Here is a 15,709-nt window from a genome sequence, read left to right as displayed (position 1 = left end):
AGGATTGCAATGCAGCCTTAACCCCCGCCCGTGTTCCTTCCATCTGGTGCGTGCTTGGGGGATCGGCAGCCACTCTTCGGTGCTGTACTGCCCATCTCCGGCCAACTGAGGATTGCAGTGTTGCTTTAAGAGCAGAGGGGTAGGGGCGGAGAGAGCCATCGTAGGGCGCCGCCTCTTCCTCCAACCTTTGCCTCTGTTGGCTTTTTTAACTCACGATCTGTGCACCTGAAGCCCTGAAATCGTTTCTGCTCCAGCGATCTGTGGACTTTTCACCCGGGACGGTGCAGCAGCAGCAGCAGCAGCAGCAGCAACAACAACAATGACGACTCAGACCCGTGTAGGAAAGAGGGTGTTTGTGGTGGGAGTCGGCATGACGAAGGTACTACATGCTCCTGGGCTTCCCGGGGGTTAAGGGGTGGCGGTTCCCAGCTCTGTTTCTTCTGGAGGCTTGTAGGCTGAAGAAGAGGGCGAGTGATTGAGCCTCCTAGCATGTCATCTTGTCCATCTACTAGCCCTGCGATTTCCAACCTTTTTCATCTCGTGGCACACTGACAAGGCACTCAAATTGTCAAGGCACACCACCCGTTTTTTGACAATTGACAAGGCACAGCACACTGACAGCAGGGGCTTGCAGTGGCCCTGCTAACAAATGATCTTCTCCCACACTCCCATGGCACACCAGCCACAGCACACTAGTGTGTCACAGCACAGTGGTTGAAAATGGCTGTACTTGCCAGAGGTGGCATAGGAAGGAGCGCACAGTAGGGGAAAGGTGCATTTCAGGGATGAGGTCTCTTGTTATCTGGTGTGCTCCCTGGGGCATTTGGTGGGCCGCTGTGAGATACAGGAAGCTGGACTAGATAGGCCTATGGCCTGATCCAGTGGGGCTGTTCTTATGTAGGGGAGGGCGCAATGATGTCCAGCATGTTAACATTCTGAAAGAAAAATAACTTGATGCTAATGCACTCATCCTGAATGAGGGGGAACTAAGTACTCCTTTAGAGGTAACTATAGATTGGCTGATTGATGCTAATAATCAGTCAATAATCAATAAACTCTGTGTGAAAAGTACCTTTTCCTCAAAATAAGAGTCCAACAATGGGTGAAGGCAGTGGTTCCCAGACTGGGAGCCATGATTCCCTGGAGAGCCTTGGAAACCTGCCGGAAGAGCTGCGGAATCCTCATGAAAAACCTGCCACCCTGTACAGTGTTTAGGATTGTAGCACTAATAGGGAGCCTGGCCAATGGATCGGTAGGTCAAGGGAGCTGCCAGCTGAAACAGTTTGGGAACCTAGGCAAAAGGAAATCAGGTATTTGTTGCCCCCACCCCCCAGCCTGTGCCACTGAGGGGTCTTTCCCATGTTTATCTCTCCCTTCTTCCAAAGTGCTCAGGCCAACATTCATAACCCCCCCCCCCATATACATTTTCTCTTTACAACAGCTCTGTCAGGTAGATTTAACTAAGAGAGAATGGCTAGCCCCATTCTCTGTCTCACCATATTGGCTCTCATATGCCTTTTTTGCTAAATGAATAGAAGAATCAGCAGATGAAGTTTTTCTTTTCACAATATGTGAGTTTTTCCCTTTTTCCTTAGGACTCCCACCCATCTGGCTGTGGTCCACCTCACCCCCTCAAAACTCCTCTGAATAGTACTTGTAGGCATCTGATGACCTGAAGAGATAGTCTGTATGATCTTGTAATGATACTTGATTGCAATTCTATACATATTTAGTAGGGCAGTGGTTCTCACACATTTAGCACTGAGAGTATCTTTTTATAATGACAATCTGTTGAGACCCACCGGAACTGATGTCATGACCGGAAGTGATATCAGCAAGCAGTAAAATTTTTAACAATTCTTACCTGCATCCTACTCAGGATTAAGTCCCATTGACTATCATTGTTAAAAGAATATACATAGTAGCTTGTTAAAAGTACAGGTCTGTAACATTTCCCCAAATGCTGTCACATACCATAGTAGCATCAAGTCTAATATATTAAAAATAAAATGTTGAAATGAATAGGGACCCACCTGAAATGGGCTCGCGACCCACCTAGTGGATCCCAACCCACAGTTTGGGAAATACTGTAGTAGGGAATGAAATCCATTTCACTCTGTGGGACACTTGCTTCTGAGTAAACTCTTAGGATTGGGCAACACTTATGGTACTTTTAGAGTGTTAACAACTTCATGTACATTGTCTCAATCACCTTTATAAGAAGCTAGGTGCCACAATCCTTTTTTGTGTCTTCTGCTGCAGCAAAGGTTCCACACACAGAAAAGGATTATTATTGTAATATGCTACAGCACAATCTGGACAAAACTTATTTGTCTTCAAGGAGCACCTTGCACTGTATATAGAAAGATCAGACCCTTGTATTCTGTACTAAGCTCTCCCTTATTATTTAATCACAGCAACCAGCATTGCTCTGAAGAGTCTCTGCTCAACATCAGAAGTATACAGTGTTACTAATGGGGGGTCACTAGAATTTTACTGAGTGATCTTGAGTGTGGACCTGTGATTTAGTAAGCATACCACTGTGTCAAGATGAGCAGGCCTTGACTGTGGAGCTCTGTTTGAGATGCAGGATTTGTGTGTTCCCTCCCTCATCACCCTCTCATGGGACAACATGGTTTTGATAATGATGATGTATTGCTAGGGTAAAGCAGATTTCGGGTTTGCAGAATCTACTCTGCTTTTAATTTTCTTTAAATATTTAACATTTTTCTACTCTACGTTTCTCCTTGGGGGAGACAGGAGTTAAGGTGACTTCCAATGCCAGTTTAAAAACTATCAATACAATAAAACAACAGCCATTAAACAAAATCATAAAGTCAAAAATCATAACAAAATCATACAAATCAAGTGAAATCAGGAGAAAACCTGGTAGAGAAGTTGAAAACTTGTTGAAAAGTTTTTTGGAAATAATATTTGTAAATATTATTAATACTAATGTGTTTAATAGTAATAAATATTGCTTTGCCTTCTAACAGTTTGAAAAGCCTGGGCATCGTCAAGATTTTGATTACCCTGATATGGCCAAGGAAGCCGGTAGGTATTGGCTTTTCCTTCAGGAAATTATAGCATTGGTCAACCACATGATGCACAGTACTGGGGATTGGCTGTCACGGTGATGCAATCAACCACAGAAAATCATAAGGGTGCATGGGGTTGGGAAACTGGGTAACCATTGCTCATATTATGAGAAAATAAGTAGGGGTGGGCTCCTAATGAAATTTTTCAGCCCTATTCCTGACTCTCTCCAATTTTGCCATATCATGCCTCCGGTAGTCATATACCATGCATACTTTTTGCACACAAGTATTGTTTGTATGGGATGGGGGAGGTAATTCATGTGCTGGGATCCTGGTAGTGGCCAACAGCGTAGCATAGTGATTTTGGAAAAAGGTAGAGGTGAGGGTGAAAGGCGCAACAAAACAGACCTTATTGTGGGGATATTTAACAGGAATGGGGGATCAAAATTAAATCAATGTAGTATTGTCTAGTTCTCAAAGGTGCTCAAAGTGGTGGGTGCAGAGGGGGCTGCAGGCCTCCCGAACCCTCTCTGATGTTCGCAGACCCCCACATAGGAAGATAAGCCTCTGTGTGCCCGCAGCACCAAGATTGCTGCTGCACTACCAGGGCACATCTCCACCCCCACCAACACTTGCCAGCAGTTCTCGAACTTCCAGAGAATTTGAGAACTAGTTAATGCAATCCAGATTCACTTCAAGCCAGGTCCTAAATAGTAAGCAGTTGCTATAAAAACAGAAGAGCAAAGAGGCAAGGAGAAAGGAAGTCCTTTGAAAGAAAAGGGTGTGTGTGATGGTGTGAGCAGAAAGTATGGGGGGAAAAAGGGAGGTAAGGGAACTATGTGAGTTTCCCAGAGAGATCTGGGGCTAATGAAGTTGGAGTTCTGGAGTGCAGAGGCAAGAGAAGAGAATTGGGGAATTGGAAAGAGGAGAGACAGGTTCTTGGAGTCCATGCCACAGTGGAAGACTGAGACCGGAGAATGGTTTGCTGTAGCCAGAACCATGGTCTATAGGCAAGGGGTGAGCCCATCTTTGTGGGCTGTGCATTCCTTTAACCCATCAGTTCATTTCGCCATCAGCCCTGTAATCAAAGAAGCATATTACAGGCCTGGGTGGTGCACTCAGACCTCATGCATGTTATTCTGTGTGTCTCCTGCATGTGTTAAATGAAAGAAGCAAAGGCTTCCAGGGCAGTGAGCCTTCTAAAAACAAGGCAAGGGAGCTGCCACCTTTCCTGGACTCATCATTTAAGCAGTTTGCTTGCTTAAGCTGCTGTGCAGCTTAATGTGACTGAGAGCAACTGGAGCAACCTCTATTGAGGAACTAGACGCCTATAGAGCCCTGTTAGCAAGCCTGGAGCTGTTGTAACTACTCCAACCATTATCTCTGGTTGTGTGGCTTGATCTTTCTGCCCAGTCTCTGAATCTCAGGAATACTTGGGGTTTGGCAGGGTTCAGCTGCCTGTGATAGTCAGGGGGTAGGAGTGTTGTGCCAGCAAATTTGGCAACAGAGTAATACATATTCACGTGTTTTGCTGCATAAGAATGGAACAGAGAGTGGAACAATTGCTACATGTGCACACTTCAGCATTAGAGTGGAATTCCATTGATATTAATTCCTCATGCTGTGGTTCCCAAACTATGAGTTGGGACCCATCAGTGGGTCATGAACTGATTTTTGATGAATCATGAAACTCATAAGCTCATAGCTGACAAGGAAAATAGCTGACTATGAAAACAGAGTAGCACATGTGCATTTACTAAGGAGTAGGAGACCAGGTCACTTCAAAGGCCAGGTGAAGAAGAATGCAATGCTATTGGAGTGGTCCCTATCTGATTAATGTGGAGCTCAATGAACACTCCAGAAGGTGGTCTCCCCCCCCCCACCCCCACCATGGTAAAAAGGATAAAAAAGCAGCTGGTAAAATGAAACTTTTTGGGACACTGCAATCTTATACACACTTTTCTGGGAGTAAAGCTAATTTTACACAAAAGGCCTTACTTCTGAGTAGCACTGCATAAGGTTGTGCTGTTAGGGCACAAATCTAACCAGATCTACTCAGAAGTAAGTCCTATTTTGTTCAATGGGGCTTACTCTCAAGAAAGTGTGGTTAGGATTGCAGCCTTAGGGTGCAATCCTAACCCCTTATGTCAGTGCTTTCCAGCACTGGCATAGCAGTGCCAATGAGGCATGTGCTGCATCCTGAAGTTGGGTGTCGCTCACGGAGGCCTCCTCAAAGTAAGGGAATGTTTGTTCCCTTACCTCAGAGCTGCATTGTCCTTATGTCAGTGCTGGAAAGCACTGGCATAAAGGGTTAGGATTGCGCCCTCAATCTCATAAAGCTAAGCGGGTCCCCACAGAGTGTCATTTTAACAAGTGGGTGCCAGTGCTACAAAGTTTGGAAGCTACTACCCTAATGCGTTAGCTAAGTAGGCAAGAATAGTGTGGGAATATTGCCTTGGTTGAAACAGGTTCAGTAGTTCTGTAAAAGGGCCAATATTGTGTTCTAACACTCATGAAAATATAGTTTACTAAAACTCATAAAAAGTTGAATTTAAAATAATTAGAGTGACTTTAGACTTGTTTAAGACAGTAGTTCAATTCTCTAAAGGGGGGGGGGAGGTCTCCTTGGCCTGAATGCTGCACCAGAAGATTGAGAGTCAATTCACAGATGCTGCTCTGTGCAAGGAGTTTCTGCTCTGAACATGCATGTAGTTTGTGACCTAGAGTTGCACAGATTCAGCTGCCTGCCATTTCCGTGATGATGGCATCTTAACCCATTTCTGCCCAGCCCACAGCTGTGCACATTTGATCCCTGTTGTGTATATGCAACTTTGGGCAGAAATGTTTTAAAAAGGGTTGCCACAACTGCTTAAAGCAGTCCTGGTGTTGTGTGGGCTGTATCTGGGTACATGTCATTCACGTGTTATGTTAGCCTTGTGAATTTGTAACATGGGGTAGTTAGGTGTGTTGTGTGGAGCAGCACACATCTTGTGTGATCTGACCCAGAGACATGAAGCAGGACATTTAGGGCCCAATCCTATCCAACTTTCCAACACTGGTGCAGCCACAATGCAACCCCAAGGTGAAGGAACAAACATTTCCTTATCTTGAGGAGGCCTCTGTGATTGCCTCCCCACCACAGGATGCAGCACACACCCCATTGGCACAATTGCACTGGCACTGGAAAATTGGACAGGATTGGGCCCTTAATCAGTTGAAGAACACATAAGCTCATTTGCAGTGTTGCCTATTTTTGATATAGCCTTATAGTTTTCATCCGTTTATCCAAATCATTCAATGAATATTTTTGGTAAACATTTCACAGCTTAATTTTTAAATATGTGTGGATGGGGAAAACAAAACCTTCACATGCTGAGAGGCAGCATATATTTCAGAGGCATGTCTTGCTGGGAAAACCTGTGACGTATAAGGAGAGAGAATCTGGAAATGATCTTTCCCTTTGGGTTGAAGCATACTGCTTTTTATGTGGCAGCTCAAGCAGGCCACATAGGAAGCAATTCTTCATTGTTTAACAAAACCTGCAGCATTTTCTTATCTCAGAAAAGGAACATAGTGGCCTGTAACATTGTGTAAGTTGTCTAAGTTAAGCCAAGGTTAAAGAGCAGGAAACTTGTTATCTTAAAACATTTTGTACTCTTGTTGTTTTATTCTCTCAATTTCAATTTAAGCTTATAGTGGGACAGAATATGTCTAAAATCGGTTTTTTTCCAATGCATGTATTTAGGTCAGAAAGCTCTTGCTGATGCAGGTGTTCCTTATACAGCTGTGGAGCAGGCATGTGTGGGCTATGTTTATGGTAAGTCATGCTATTTCTTTAAGGGCTTGAGTCTAGCTTTGATCTTCATCTGCTGTTCTTCATGCCTGCTTGTTGGTCCAGCACATCAATGAGGGGGGGGGGGAAGAGAAAGCTGGTACAAATTACCTAGGCCTTGTGATCTAGAAGGGGGCCCAGGGCCCAGCTATGTTGCATATGTTTTTGTCCTGTGTAATGATTTTTAGTCAGTCTTCCTTGCTGGAGAGCCCTAAAAAAGTTTTTCACTAGAGCTCAAGCTTGCTTGTGACGGCCCTGTCAATGAGGAAGACTGTGAATCTCTATTTGCACAATTTCTGCAAATCCGAAGAAGTCAGTGCTCAGCTGTCACATTAACTGCTAGCTACACCACTTGAAACAGGGTATCTGCATTCATCTCATAGCAGATACTATGGAGGAAACCGACAAACTGAAATCACTATATCCATCTTTGAAGTACGCAGGCGGGTCTCTATAGCTCCTGATCCAGTATCTTCGATTTCTGTTTTCCATGGATCAAGGGGGAGTGCTCACCCATTAACATTCCTTAAAGGCTTACCAATAGGTGTTTCTTGCTTTAGGCAGGGTGCTATAAGTGTTAAAGCTTATAGTTTGAAGAGAGCAGGTTGACCTGAGTGCCTGACAAAAATAGACCTAATGCTAAACAGGAAGCAGTTAGACCTAACACTAACCAGGAAGTAAAAGTTATTTTTATCAGGCATTCAGGCTGCTGACAGCTTGCTCTCTTAGCAGTTGAAGCTACAATGCTTATAGTGCCCTGTTTAAAGAAACACTTGCCAGTAAACCTTTAAAGAACATTAACGAGGGTGCAGGGAGTTGCCATTAATACAGGCATCCCCTGTACCTGTGGTTTCCATATCTGCAGGGGTCTCTGGAATGGATCCCCCACAGATACAGGGGCATGCCCACACAGCAATACCTTGCACTTTTGTCTGGTTAGGGAACAGAGCATGGACACAAGTAAAAAAGGATGAATGTCAGTGCATAGCCTTATTTAGCTTGCAAATTTATTTTGGCTGGCAAAAAATGAAAATAACTATATAACATATGCAAATGCGTTCAAAACCTAAATAAAGTTAAAATAAACATAAGTATGTCTGCAAGCATCATAGAAGGTTGGATGAAATCTGGTGAAAGAGGAAAGCATGTGGATGAAATTTAAGATATGGTTATAATTGAAAGCAGCTGAAAGAGCAAAGCAAAGAAAGTTAAGTGGGTGAAAGTCAAGGTACTGCTGTGGTTGTAGATAGAATACCTGCTTTGCAAGCTGTATTCTTCAGTAGGGTTGGAATTCTTGGCAACCTCTAACATTTTCACTGAAGTGTTTGAAAACAAAACAGAATTTTTGTTTTGGGAATAGATGGGAAAACCTAATTATAAACAGCTTTCACATACAATCATACAGGCAAATCGGTTTGGCCCCCTTCCTTCAGTTTTACCTATGCGTGTAGCTGGTGATTAAGAAGTTGGACACTGCTGTATAAACTTGGATGAAAAGACTGAAAAGGCTCTTCCTCCTGAAATTAATACTTTGCTCCCTTTTTGTGCCTGGGAAATGCATCTCTCTTATGTGGCACAGCAGCCAGTTGTTCCACAGACCAGGTATATTTTGATAAATGTTACTGGTAAAATTGAGATTACAGTAGAGAAAAACAGGTCAGTACACCTGCTTCTGAGTCGGGAGACATTTTCATTTTCTATGGGCACAATCCTAACCCACTTTCCAACACCGATGTAAGAGCAATGCAGCTCTGAGGAAAAGGAACAAACATTCCCTTACTTTGAGGAGGCCTGTGTGAGTGCCACCCAACTGCAGGATAAAGCACATGCCCCACTGGCACTGCTATGCCAGTGCTGGAAATTTGGGCCTAATTATCTGTTACTCGAGAAGATTATGCTGCTGTTTGACTCTGCCTCCTATCTTCTTGTATAAAGGTGATTCAGCATGTGGTCAGCGAGCTATTTATCACAGTTTGGGGCTGACGGGCATTCCGGTTATCAACATGAACAACAATTGTGCCACTGGATCTACTGCTCTATTCATGGCCAAACAACTAATCCAGGGAGGTGAGATGTTGACTACCCCTTGCAAAGAACAGAGGCATAAGGCTATCTGTTCTAGTCTTAACTTGTTTAAGGAAGGAGAGAGCCCTTTTTATGAGCAGAATGTAAATGGTTTTTTTTTACATAAACTTATTCCATTACATAAACGTATTATCTTCTGAGGATTGGTTTTACCTTTTTTCTGCTGCCAAAGGTGTGCTTAGCAAGAGAACCATCACTGCCTATTGTGAAATACCGCTCAGTGACACACACAGCGGGTTGGTGTTTGTTGCTGACATCACACAGCATTGAATAATTCCATTTTTTAAGATTAAGCACTGCATGTATCTTTGGACAAAAATAATGAAGATACTAATTACCTAAGAAGCTCTTCCTCCATTCTCCTCACCCTCCCAATCAAGTTAATTATGGTCTCAACTGAAAAAGGGAGCTTTGTTACAAGTACTAATATCCTCATTGTATCCACTAAGGCACTGAGTCCTTTTAAATTTATGAAAATACTGAACAAGTGGAGCAGAAAAGCAGATCCTCTGCACAGCATCATAAGATGCCTTTAAAATTCTAGGCAAGTTAAATAAAACTAGTTTTTGGTGCCGCCTGGGTACATTCTGCAGATGTTTTGAAAATCCCTGCAGCTCATTGGATATCCTGTCTGGCTTAGTGTCTACATTAGTATATTCAGGGTTTAAAAACCACTGAGGCATAGGTCTAAGTGTTCAATTCCTTATATTTAAGGTTTAGCAAATTGTGTCCTGGCTCTTGGATTTGAGAAGATGGAAAGAGGGCCCCTTTTACCAAAAGTAAGTATCTTAGGTGTTCCTAATGCGTTAAAGCAGTGTTATTCAAACTGTGAGGCGCAGCTCTTTAGGGCGGCGCCAGGAACTTAAAGGGGAGGCGTGGGATGTCCTCTCTCAGCGATACCCCTGAGAGAGGGGTATCTCAGTCACACCCCTGGGCAGAATACAAGCCTACCTGTCTCTGCGCTTTTTTTTAAAGCAGAAGAAACAGGAGTTGCTCAGCTGCAAGAGTGGCTGCCGCCGCCTCACCATCTTCCGAGCATGCTCGGCTTGCAGTACTTAATCCTCGCTGATCCTTGTCTGCTTGGTTCCTAGTTCCCAGCCTGGGATCGCTTCTCATCAAAGTGAAATCTCTCTTTTCAACCCCTCTCTCTTCCACTCCCCCTTTCGATCTCCAAACCTTCCCGCTTTCCTCCCCCACCCCTGAAAGTTGTTTCCATGGGGGGGAGGGGAGAGAGAGAAGCACACACTTTACTTGGCCAGGAGCAGAAAAAGGGTACTGTATTTAAAGTGATTTATTAATCTTGTTGTTTGACTGAAGAGGAAAGGCTGTATTTTTAAAGTGATGAATCTTGCTATTTGAAGGGAATACTTATCAGCCATTGATAAAGTGATTGCCAGCCCAATCCTATCCGCACTTTCCTAGGAGTAAGCCCCATTGACTCTAACGGGACTTACTTCTGAGTAGGCATGCATAGGCTTGAGCTGTGCATCTCCTAGTATAGGAGACAAATCAGCTTCCTAACCAAACCCTTATCAGCTCTGATATATTTTCATGGTCTATTTTTGTTTTCCCCACCAGCTGCTGGAAAAATTTAATTTCATTAAATTAATAAAGGGTTCAATCCTATCCAAGGAGAATGGGAGAAATGACTAGATGGATTGGGGTCCACAGGGGTGTGTGTGTGTAATGTTGGTCAGACTGGTTGTTCACAAAGCTCATTTGATAAAACAATTCTATTGGTATGCTTACAAAGTTTTAAAAAATGAGTCTTCCTGGACCAGACAAAATCTACCTACTCCAGCATCCTGTCTCCAACGGTGATCAGCAGCTGATCATTTATAAAGCATGTATATTGCTGTGTATTAATATATTTTTAAGATCTGCATTTAATGATATGATTAATATAATTAATATTAATATATTCAAAATATATTTAATATTTAATTATATTATAATATTATATTTAATATAGTTAATATTTCTGGCCATTTCCTGTTTAATGGTGTCACTTCCAGCCCTCAGGAACGTGATGGGGAGTCATGGCCAACAGCCACGGGGGTCAAGGGAGCCACTGGCCAGAAAAGTTTGAGTACCACTGCGTTAAAGGTTGATTCAGTTAGATTTGCCTACTTTAAAAACAGAGACAATGCCTCTTATGTATCCACTACTTGGCAGAAATATGGAAGCACAATTGAAAGCAATATTCCATAACCACCTACAAAAATTTGTAATGTGCATATAAGGCACATTTATTAGCAAATGAAAAACTTTATCTGACTATTTTTCCTTTGCACTGGGAATCCTTAGCCATCTTGCAGGGGAACTTTTTACCTGGTTGGTGCATTCAGTACCGTGGTATCCATGGTCTTTCTCTTAGCTGTCATGTCCATTGTAGGACAACTGCAGTTCCCTAGCACTCAAACTGCTATTTAATATGCTGGGGGGAAAATGGATATTTCTTTCCACCTACACTGTCCCACTTATCTTCTCTCTAGTCAAGTAGGAGAGAGTGTGGCTTGTGACATGTTAGCACCCCTCCCTTCTACTGTGCCCAAGAACTCTTGCCCTCTACATGTTAGAGCAGCAGGCTCATAGCATAGATAGTCACTGCCAAAAAATTGTTAAGCTGTGGGGCGAGAATGTGACATAAATGAAGAAAGGGTTGAAGGAGCAGCAGTATTAATCTTTCCCTTAATCCACTGCTTTCCCCCCATCCCAAACTTTTTCTCCTTTTTATTACATCTTGCATCCCAGGCTGGGCTTGTTTTGGATTTCTGAAGAACATAACTAAGGGGGAAATTGGGATTAGTGAGACAAAAGCTGATTGTCAGGGAGCAGTGGAAGATTTAGGAAGCAGCATCTTCTGCTCATTGTCATTTACTTGAAATCACCCCACTCTGTTGCCTTACAGCAGGGGTGGCTAACTTTTCAACTTTAGGGCTCCTCTTCCCTGTGTAGAGAAGGGAATTACAGCAGGTGCAGCTTGTCATTTCAGATGACAATTCCCTCTTCTACACAGCTGTTAAAGGTTCTGGAGCCCTAAAGTTGAAAGATTGGCCATCCCTTCCTTATAGCTACTCAGTGGTGTGTGCTCAGTGGTGTGTGGCAGCCAACACAGGTTGGCTGCCAAATGTGTAGATTGGCCCTAAAAATTTTTGTTGCTCTTTGTTGTGGCCCTATACCTGTCCCTGGTTCTACCAACCTTAAGTTCCTTCCCCTCATTGGGTAATTCAAGTCCAAGGAAAAGAAGAGAAGGGTTGGATGGGGTGGGGAGTGTTTAGCTCCTTCAAACGACAAAAAAACTAATACAAGTTGAAAAGTATCACACTTTATTAAACACCTCAAAACCCCAGGCTTAAGAGCCCAATCCTGAGCTTGTACCACTGGCGCTCCGCTGGTGGTGAGTGTCGCAAACGTGCCATAAAGCACGGAGAGGTGGTGGGGGCATAGGGGGAGGGGAGAGGAGTTGTTCTGAAGAGGGTGGGGAGGAGGCATGCCAGCGGAAGGGAGTGGAACAGAACCAGCGGAGCTCTGCTCCACCACATTCAGAGTCTCTGTATCAGGCTGTGGGCCTAACATAGAGGCTCTTTATTCTGCATCAACCCAAGGGCTCTGCAGAATCAAGTAGCCCAATTGCAGTACTATTTCCCATTTTGGTGCTGCAGCAGTCCTGGCGCAATGGGTAGCTCAGGATTGGGCTACCTGTCTACAAGAAGGCTATTTAAAATTAATAGAGAAGCACATATTCCCATACAGTTCCAAGAATTAGAGAAAAGGAAGATCACACGAGAAGCTATTCCAAGAGCTTGCTTACAGCTGACAGCAAGGCTCCTCTCCCCTCTGTTCCACACTTTTATAGCCCCAATCCTTAACCAGATCAGCTGGCCAGTATTTCCCTCTTCAGCAGTCCCATTACTCTTATATTGGCTGGGGCAAAGTAACTACAGCCTAAGCAAAACAAAGCCAACTAAAGCCTTAAAGGGGGCAGCACATTACACTCTGAATGCTTATTGCTCTTTCCCTTCATGGTCTTTGTGGCAACCTGAGGGAGGCCTGTTTGCCAGCCAGTGAGACGATTCTCAGAATGTTTTGTTTCCCTTTGAATGCCATTGATTTAAGTGTTGTAATGTGCAAAACATTGAGCTCTGTTTCCTCTCTAGTTCACGGATAGGACGTCCCCATTGGACAAGCATGTACAGGTGATGTCAGACAAATACAGCTTAACCTCTGCACCACTTGCTGCACAGGTTTTTGGAAGTGCTGGCAGAGAGCACATGGAGAAATACGGTAACATAAATATTACCATTGTAAAAGAACATAATCATTCTGCCTTCTGAATGATAGGGGGAGATTACGAAATGCTATAGGGAAGGCTGCACAAATTTGTTTCTTGCTTCATGAAAGCCTACCTGCAGAAACATAAGGTTGTATCCAGACTGACATGAGTGGAAGGAAGCTTTTAGAAGGGGCCTTTCCTGCATTTCTTTCCACTGTAATCCCCGGTAGCCTACCACTAGTCATTCTTGAGAGTCAAGGGGATCCTTGGGATTGGGATTGTATGGGACAAGTGTGGGAAGGAGAGCTTCTCTTTGAGGCTCCCCATGACTTCATTCTTCCTTCACTTGCCTTCTCCCTTGACACATCCTTCCCCACCCCCCAGCATCTCCCAATCTTCAGGAGCAGGTTTGGAGGGGAATTGACATGGGAAAAGCTAGGTCATACTAGTCTGGATACAATCCAACAGTTTTGGAAGGCACACAATTCAAGTTTTATATAGCACATGGCTTTTATTAACATCTTGTGAATTCATTTGGCTGCCATGACTCAATTAACCATAAAATATGACCTGGTTTTTATTCTTTTTTGCTTCTGGTACAATATGTGATAATTCCTTCAAGTTGTAGAGAATCTATGGTTAGTAAATGGCAGATTTTATTAGCCAGAATCGGAACAAAACTGCCTTATGAAAAATAACAGATCTTATTAAATACTGTTTACTAGGTGTTTAAGGATAACAATTCCATCTAAGACTAATTGTATCCTTCTCCTATTAAGTCTGCCTGTATGTTTGTTTTAGGGACAAAATTAGAACACTTTGCCAAAATTGCATGGAAGAATCATAAACATTCAACGAATAATCCGTGAGTACAGTATTTTCTACAAAATTGCTTCACTTAAGACTAAGCAGAAGTTTTGCATTGCAGAAAATTGTGAACTTTTAATAAGCCATCTAAAATGTTTTAATGTTTGAAAGTTTTTTTAAGATATCATTAACTGTTGATGGACCTATTTCCCAAAAGAAAAACAATAGACTTTGAAAGACAGATGAATGCAAGACATTATCACATGGAGACAATATAGCTCTGAATACATGATACAGTGAACAAACATCAAAGGAAGGCTATTGCCTTTGTGCCTTCCTTGTCAGCACCTAGGGACAGCTGGTTAGCTGCGACAGGAAACACAATGCTGAGCTAGATGAGCAGCAAGACTGTTTTGATGTCTCGTAGTCAAAGGAGACTGCCTATATTTCTCAATCCTTTCCTCTCCCTCCCACCCCCACCAGTGCAGCTATGCTGAAAAGGAGTGCACTATAACCAACTGGGAGGGGAGTGGATCAAGAGGCTTCAGAGGGGAAAGGAGATTTAGATCCCCTTACCCCTCCATCAGTCTCCCATTCCACAGTTGGTCTCTTCAGACCTGTGCCAGCTCTTTAGCTGGTGCAAGTCTGAGGAAAGACTTGCAGGATGCAGGTCTCTTGTTAGCTGGTGTGCTCCTTGGGGCATTTGGTGGGCCGCTGTGAGATACAGGAAGCTGGACTAGATGGGCCTATGGCCTGATCCAGTGGGGCTGTTCTTATGTTCTTAAACTACAATTCCCAGGAGGCCTTGCAGGTCTTCTTGTTGTCTGGTGTACTCCCTGGGGCATTTGGTGGGCCGCTGTGAGATACAGGAAGCTGGACTAGATGGGCCTATGGCCTGATCCAGTGGGGCTGTTCTTATGTTCTAAAGAGGCTGTGGGGGGGGGGGGCTGTGAACAGAGGGGAAGAATCCAGTGAATACCTTTGCTGCCAGATCCACCTTGCCCTGCTGCCTCCCTGCCTTGCATTCCTCCCCCCTTCTTCCTACTGTCTTACCTGCTCTAGCAGCTGCGGCAGGGTCTGGTGGCAGATGGGGAGCACTGTCACCCTAATGGCCACCAGCAGAGCATGCCATGCACTGTTGGCAGCCATTTTGTAAAAGTGGAACTTCATTCTGCTATTGTAAAGCACTATGGCCAGCAGTCAATTCCTGTGTAGGATTGGGTTGTATATCATAAAATGATATGATTGCTCTGATGTAGTGGATATTGTACTAAAACATGGCATTTTGTGTCCCTTTTTCTGTTTGTTTCTTTTTTAAGGAATTCTCAGTTTCAAGAGGAGTACAGTTTGGATGAAGTGTTACAGGCACGCAAGATTTCTGATTACTTGACAATTCTGCAGTGTTGGTAAGAGCTGCATCTTAATAGTGTTCCATCCAGCTGCTGATTCTAACCTCACCATAGCTCCAAGTGTGAAGTGGGTTATGAGGTGGGTGCCTCAGGAGCACGCAGATAGTATTGGAACGGAAAGTGTGAATTTTGGCCTGACTTCTCCTAGCCCTGTGGGGGTTTTTTTCTCAGGAGATTAGTAGTCCCAGGCTCTCTGTCAGCTCTTTTACTTCCTAGTCACTTGCTACATGTCTGAGCATCCCTGGGGCAAACCAACTCCCAT

At 43.7% G+C, this 15,709-nt stretch overlaps 1 protein-coding gene across 1 annotated transcript in view; it reads left to right on the top strand.

The window, feature by feature from the left end:
* Positions 1-307: 307 nt before the first annotated feature.
* SCP2 (sterol carrier protein 2) overlaps positions 308-15,709 on the top strand; it is a 35,603-nt gene continuing 20,201 nt past the window's right edge. Inside the window, exons 1-8 of the mRNA XM_066623559.1 lie at positions 308-379; positions 2,997-3,054; positions 6,784-6,855; positions 8,806-8,937; positions 9,670-9,734; positions 13,116-13,242; positions 14,033-14,096; positions 15,358-15,444. Coding sequence (XP_066479656.1) covers positions 320-379; positions 2,997-3,054; positions 6,784-6,855; positions 8,806-8,937; positions 9,670-9,734; positions 13,116-13,242; positions 14,033-14,096; positions 15,358-15,444 — 665 coding nt within the window. The 5' untranslated portion in view covers positions 308-319. The remainder of the gene's footprint in view (positions 380-2,996; positions 3,055-6,783; positions 6,856-8,805; positions 8,938-9,669; positions 9,735-13,115; positions 13,243-14,032; positions 14,097-15,357; positions 15,445-15,709) is intronic.

Source organism: Tiliqua scincoides, chromosome 4 (assembly GCF_035046505.1).
Source record: "Tiliqua scincoides isolate rTilSci1 chromosome 4, rTilSci1.hap2, whole genome shotgun sequence".
In the NCBI taxonomy this organism is placed as follows: Eukaryota; Metazoa; Chordata; class Lepidosauria; order Squamata; family Scincidae; genus Tiliqua; species Tiliqua scincoides.
This window is presented reverse-complemented; position numbering and strand designations above follow the sequence as displayed.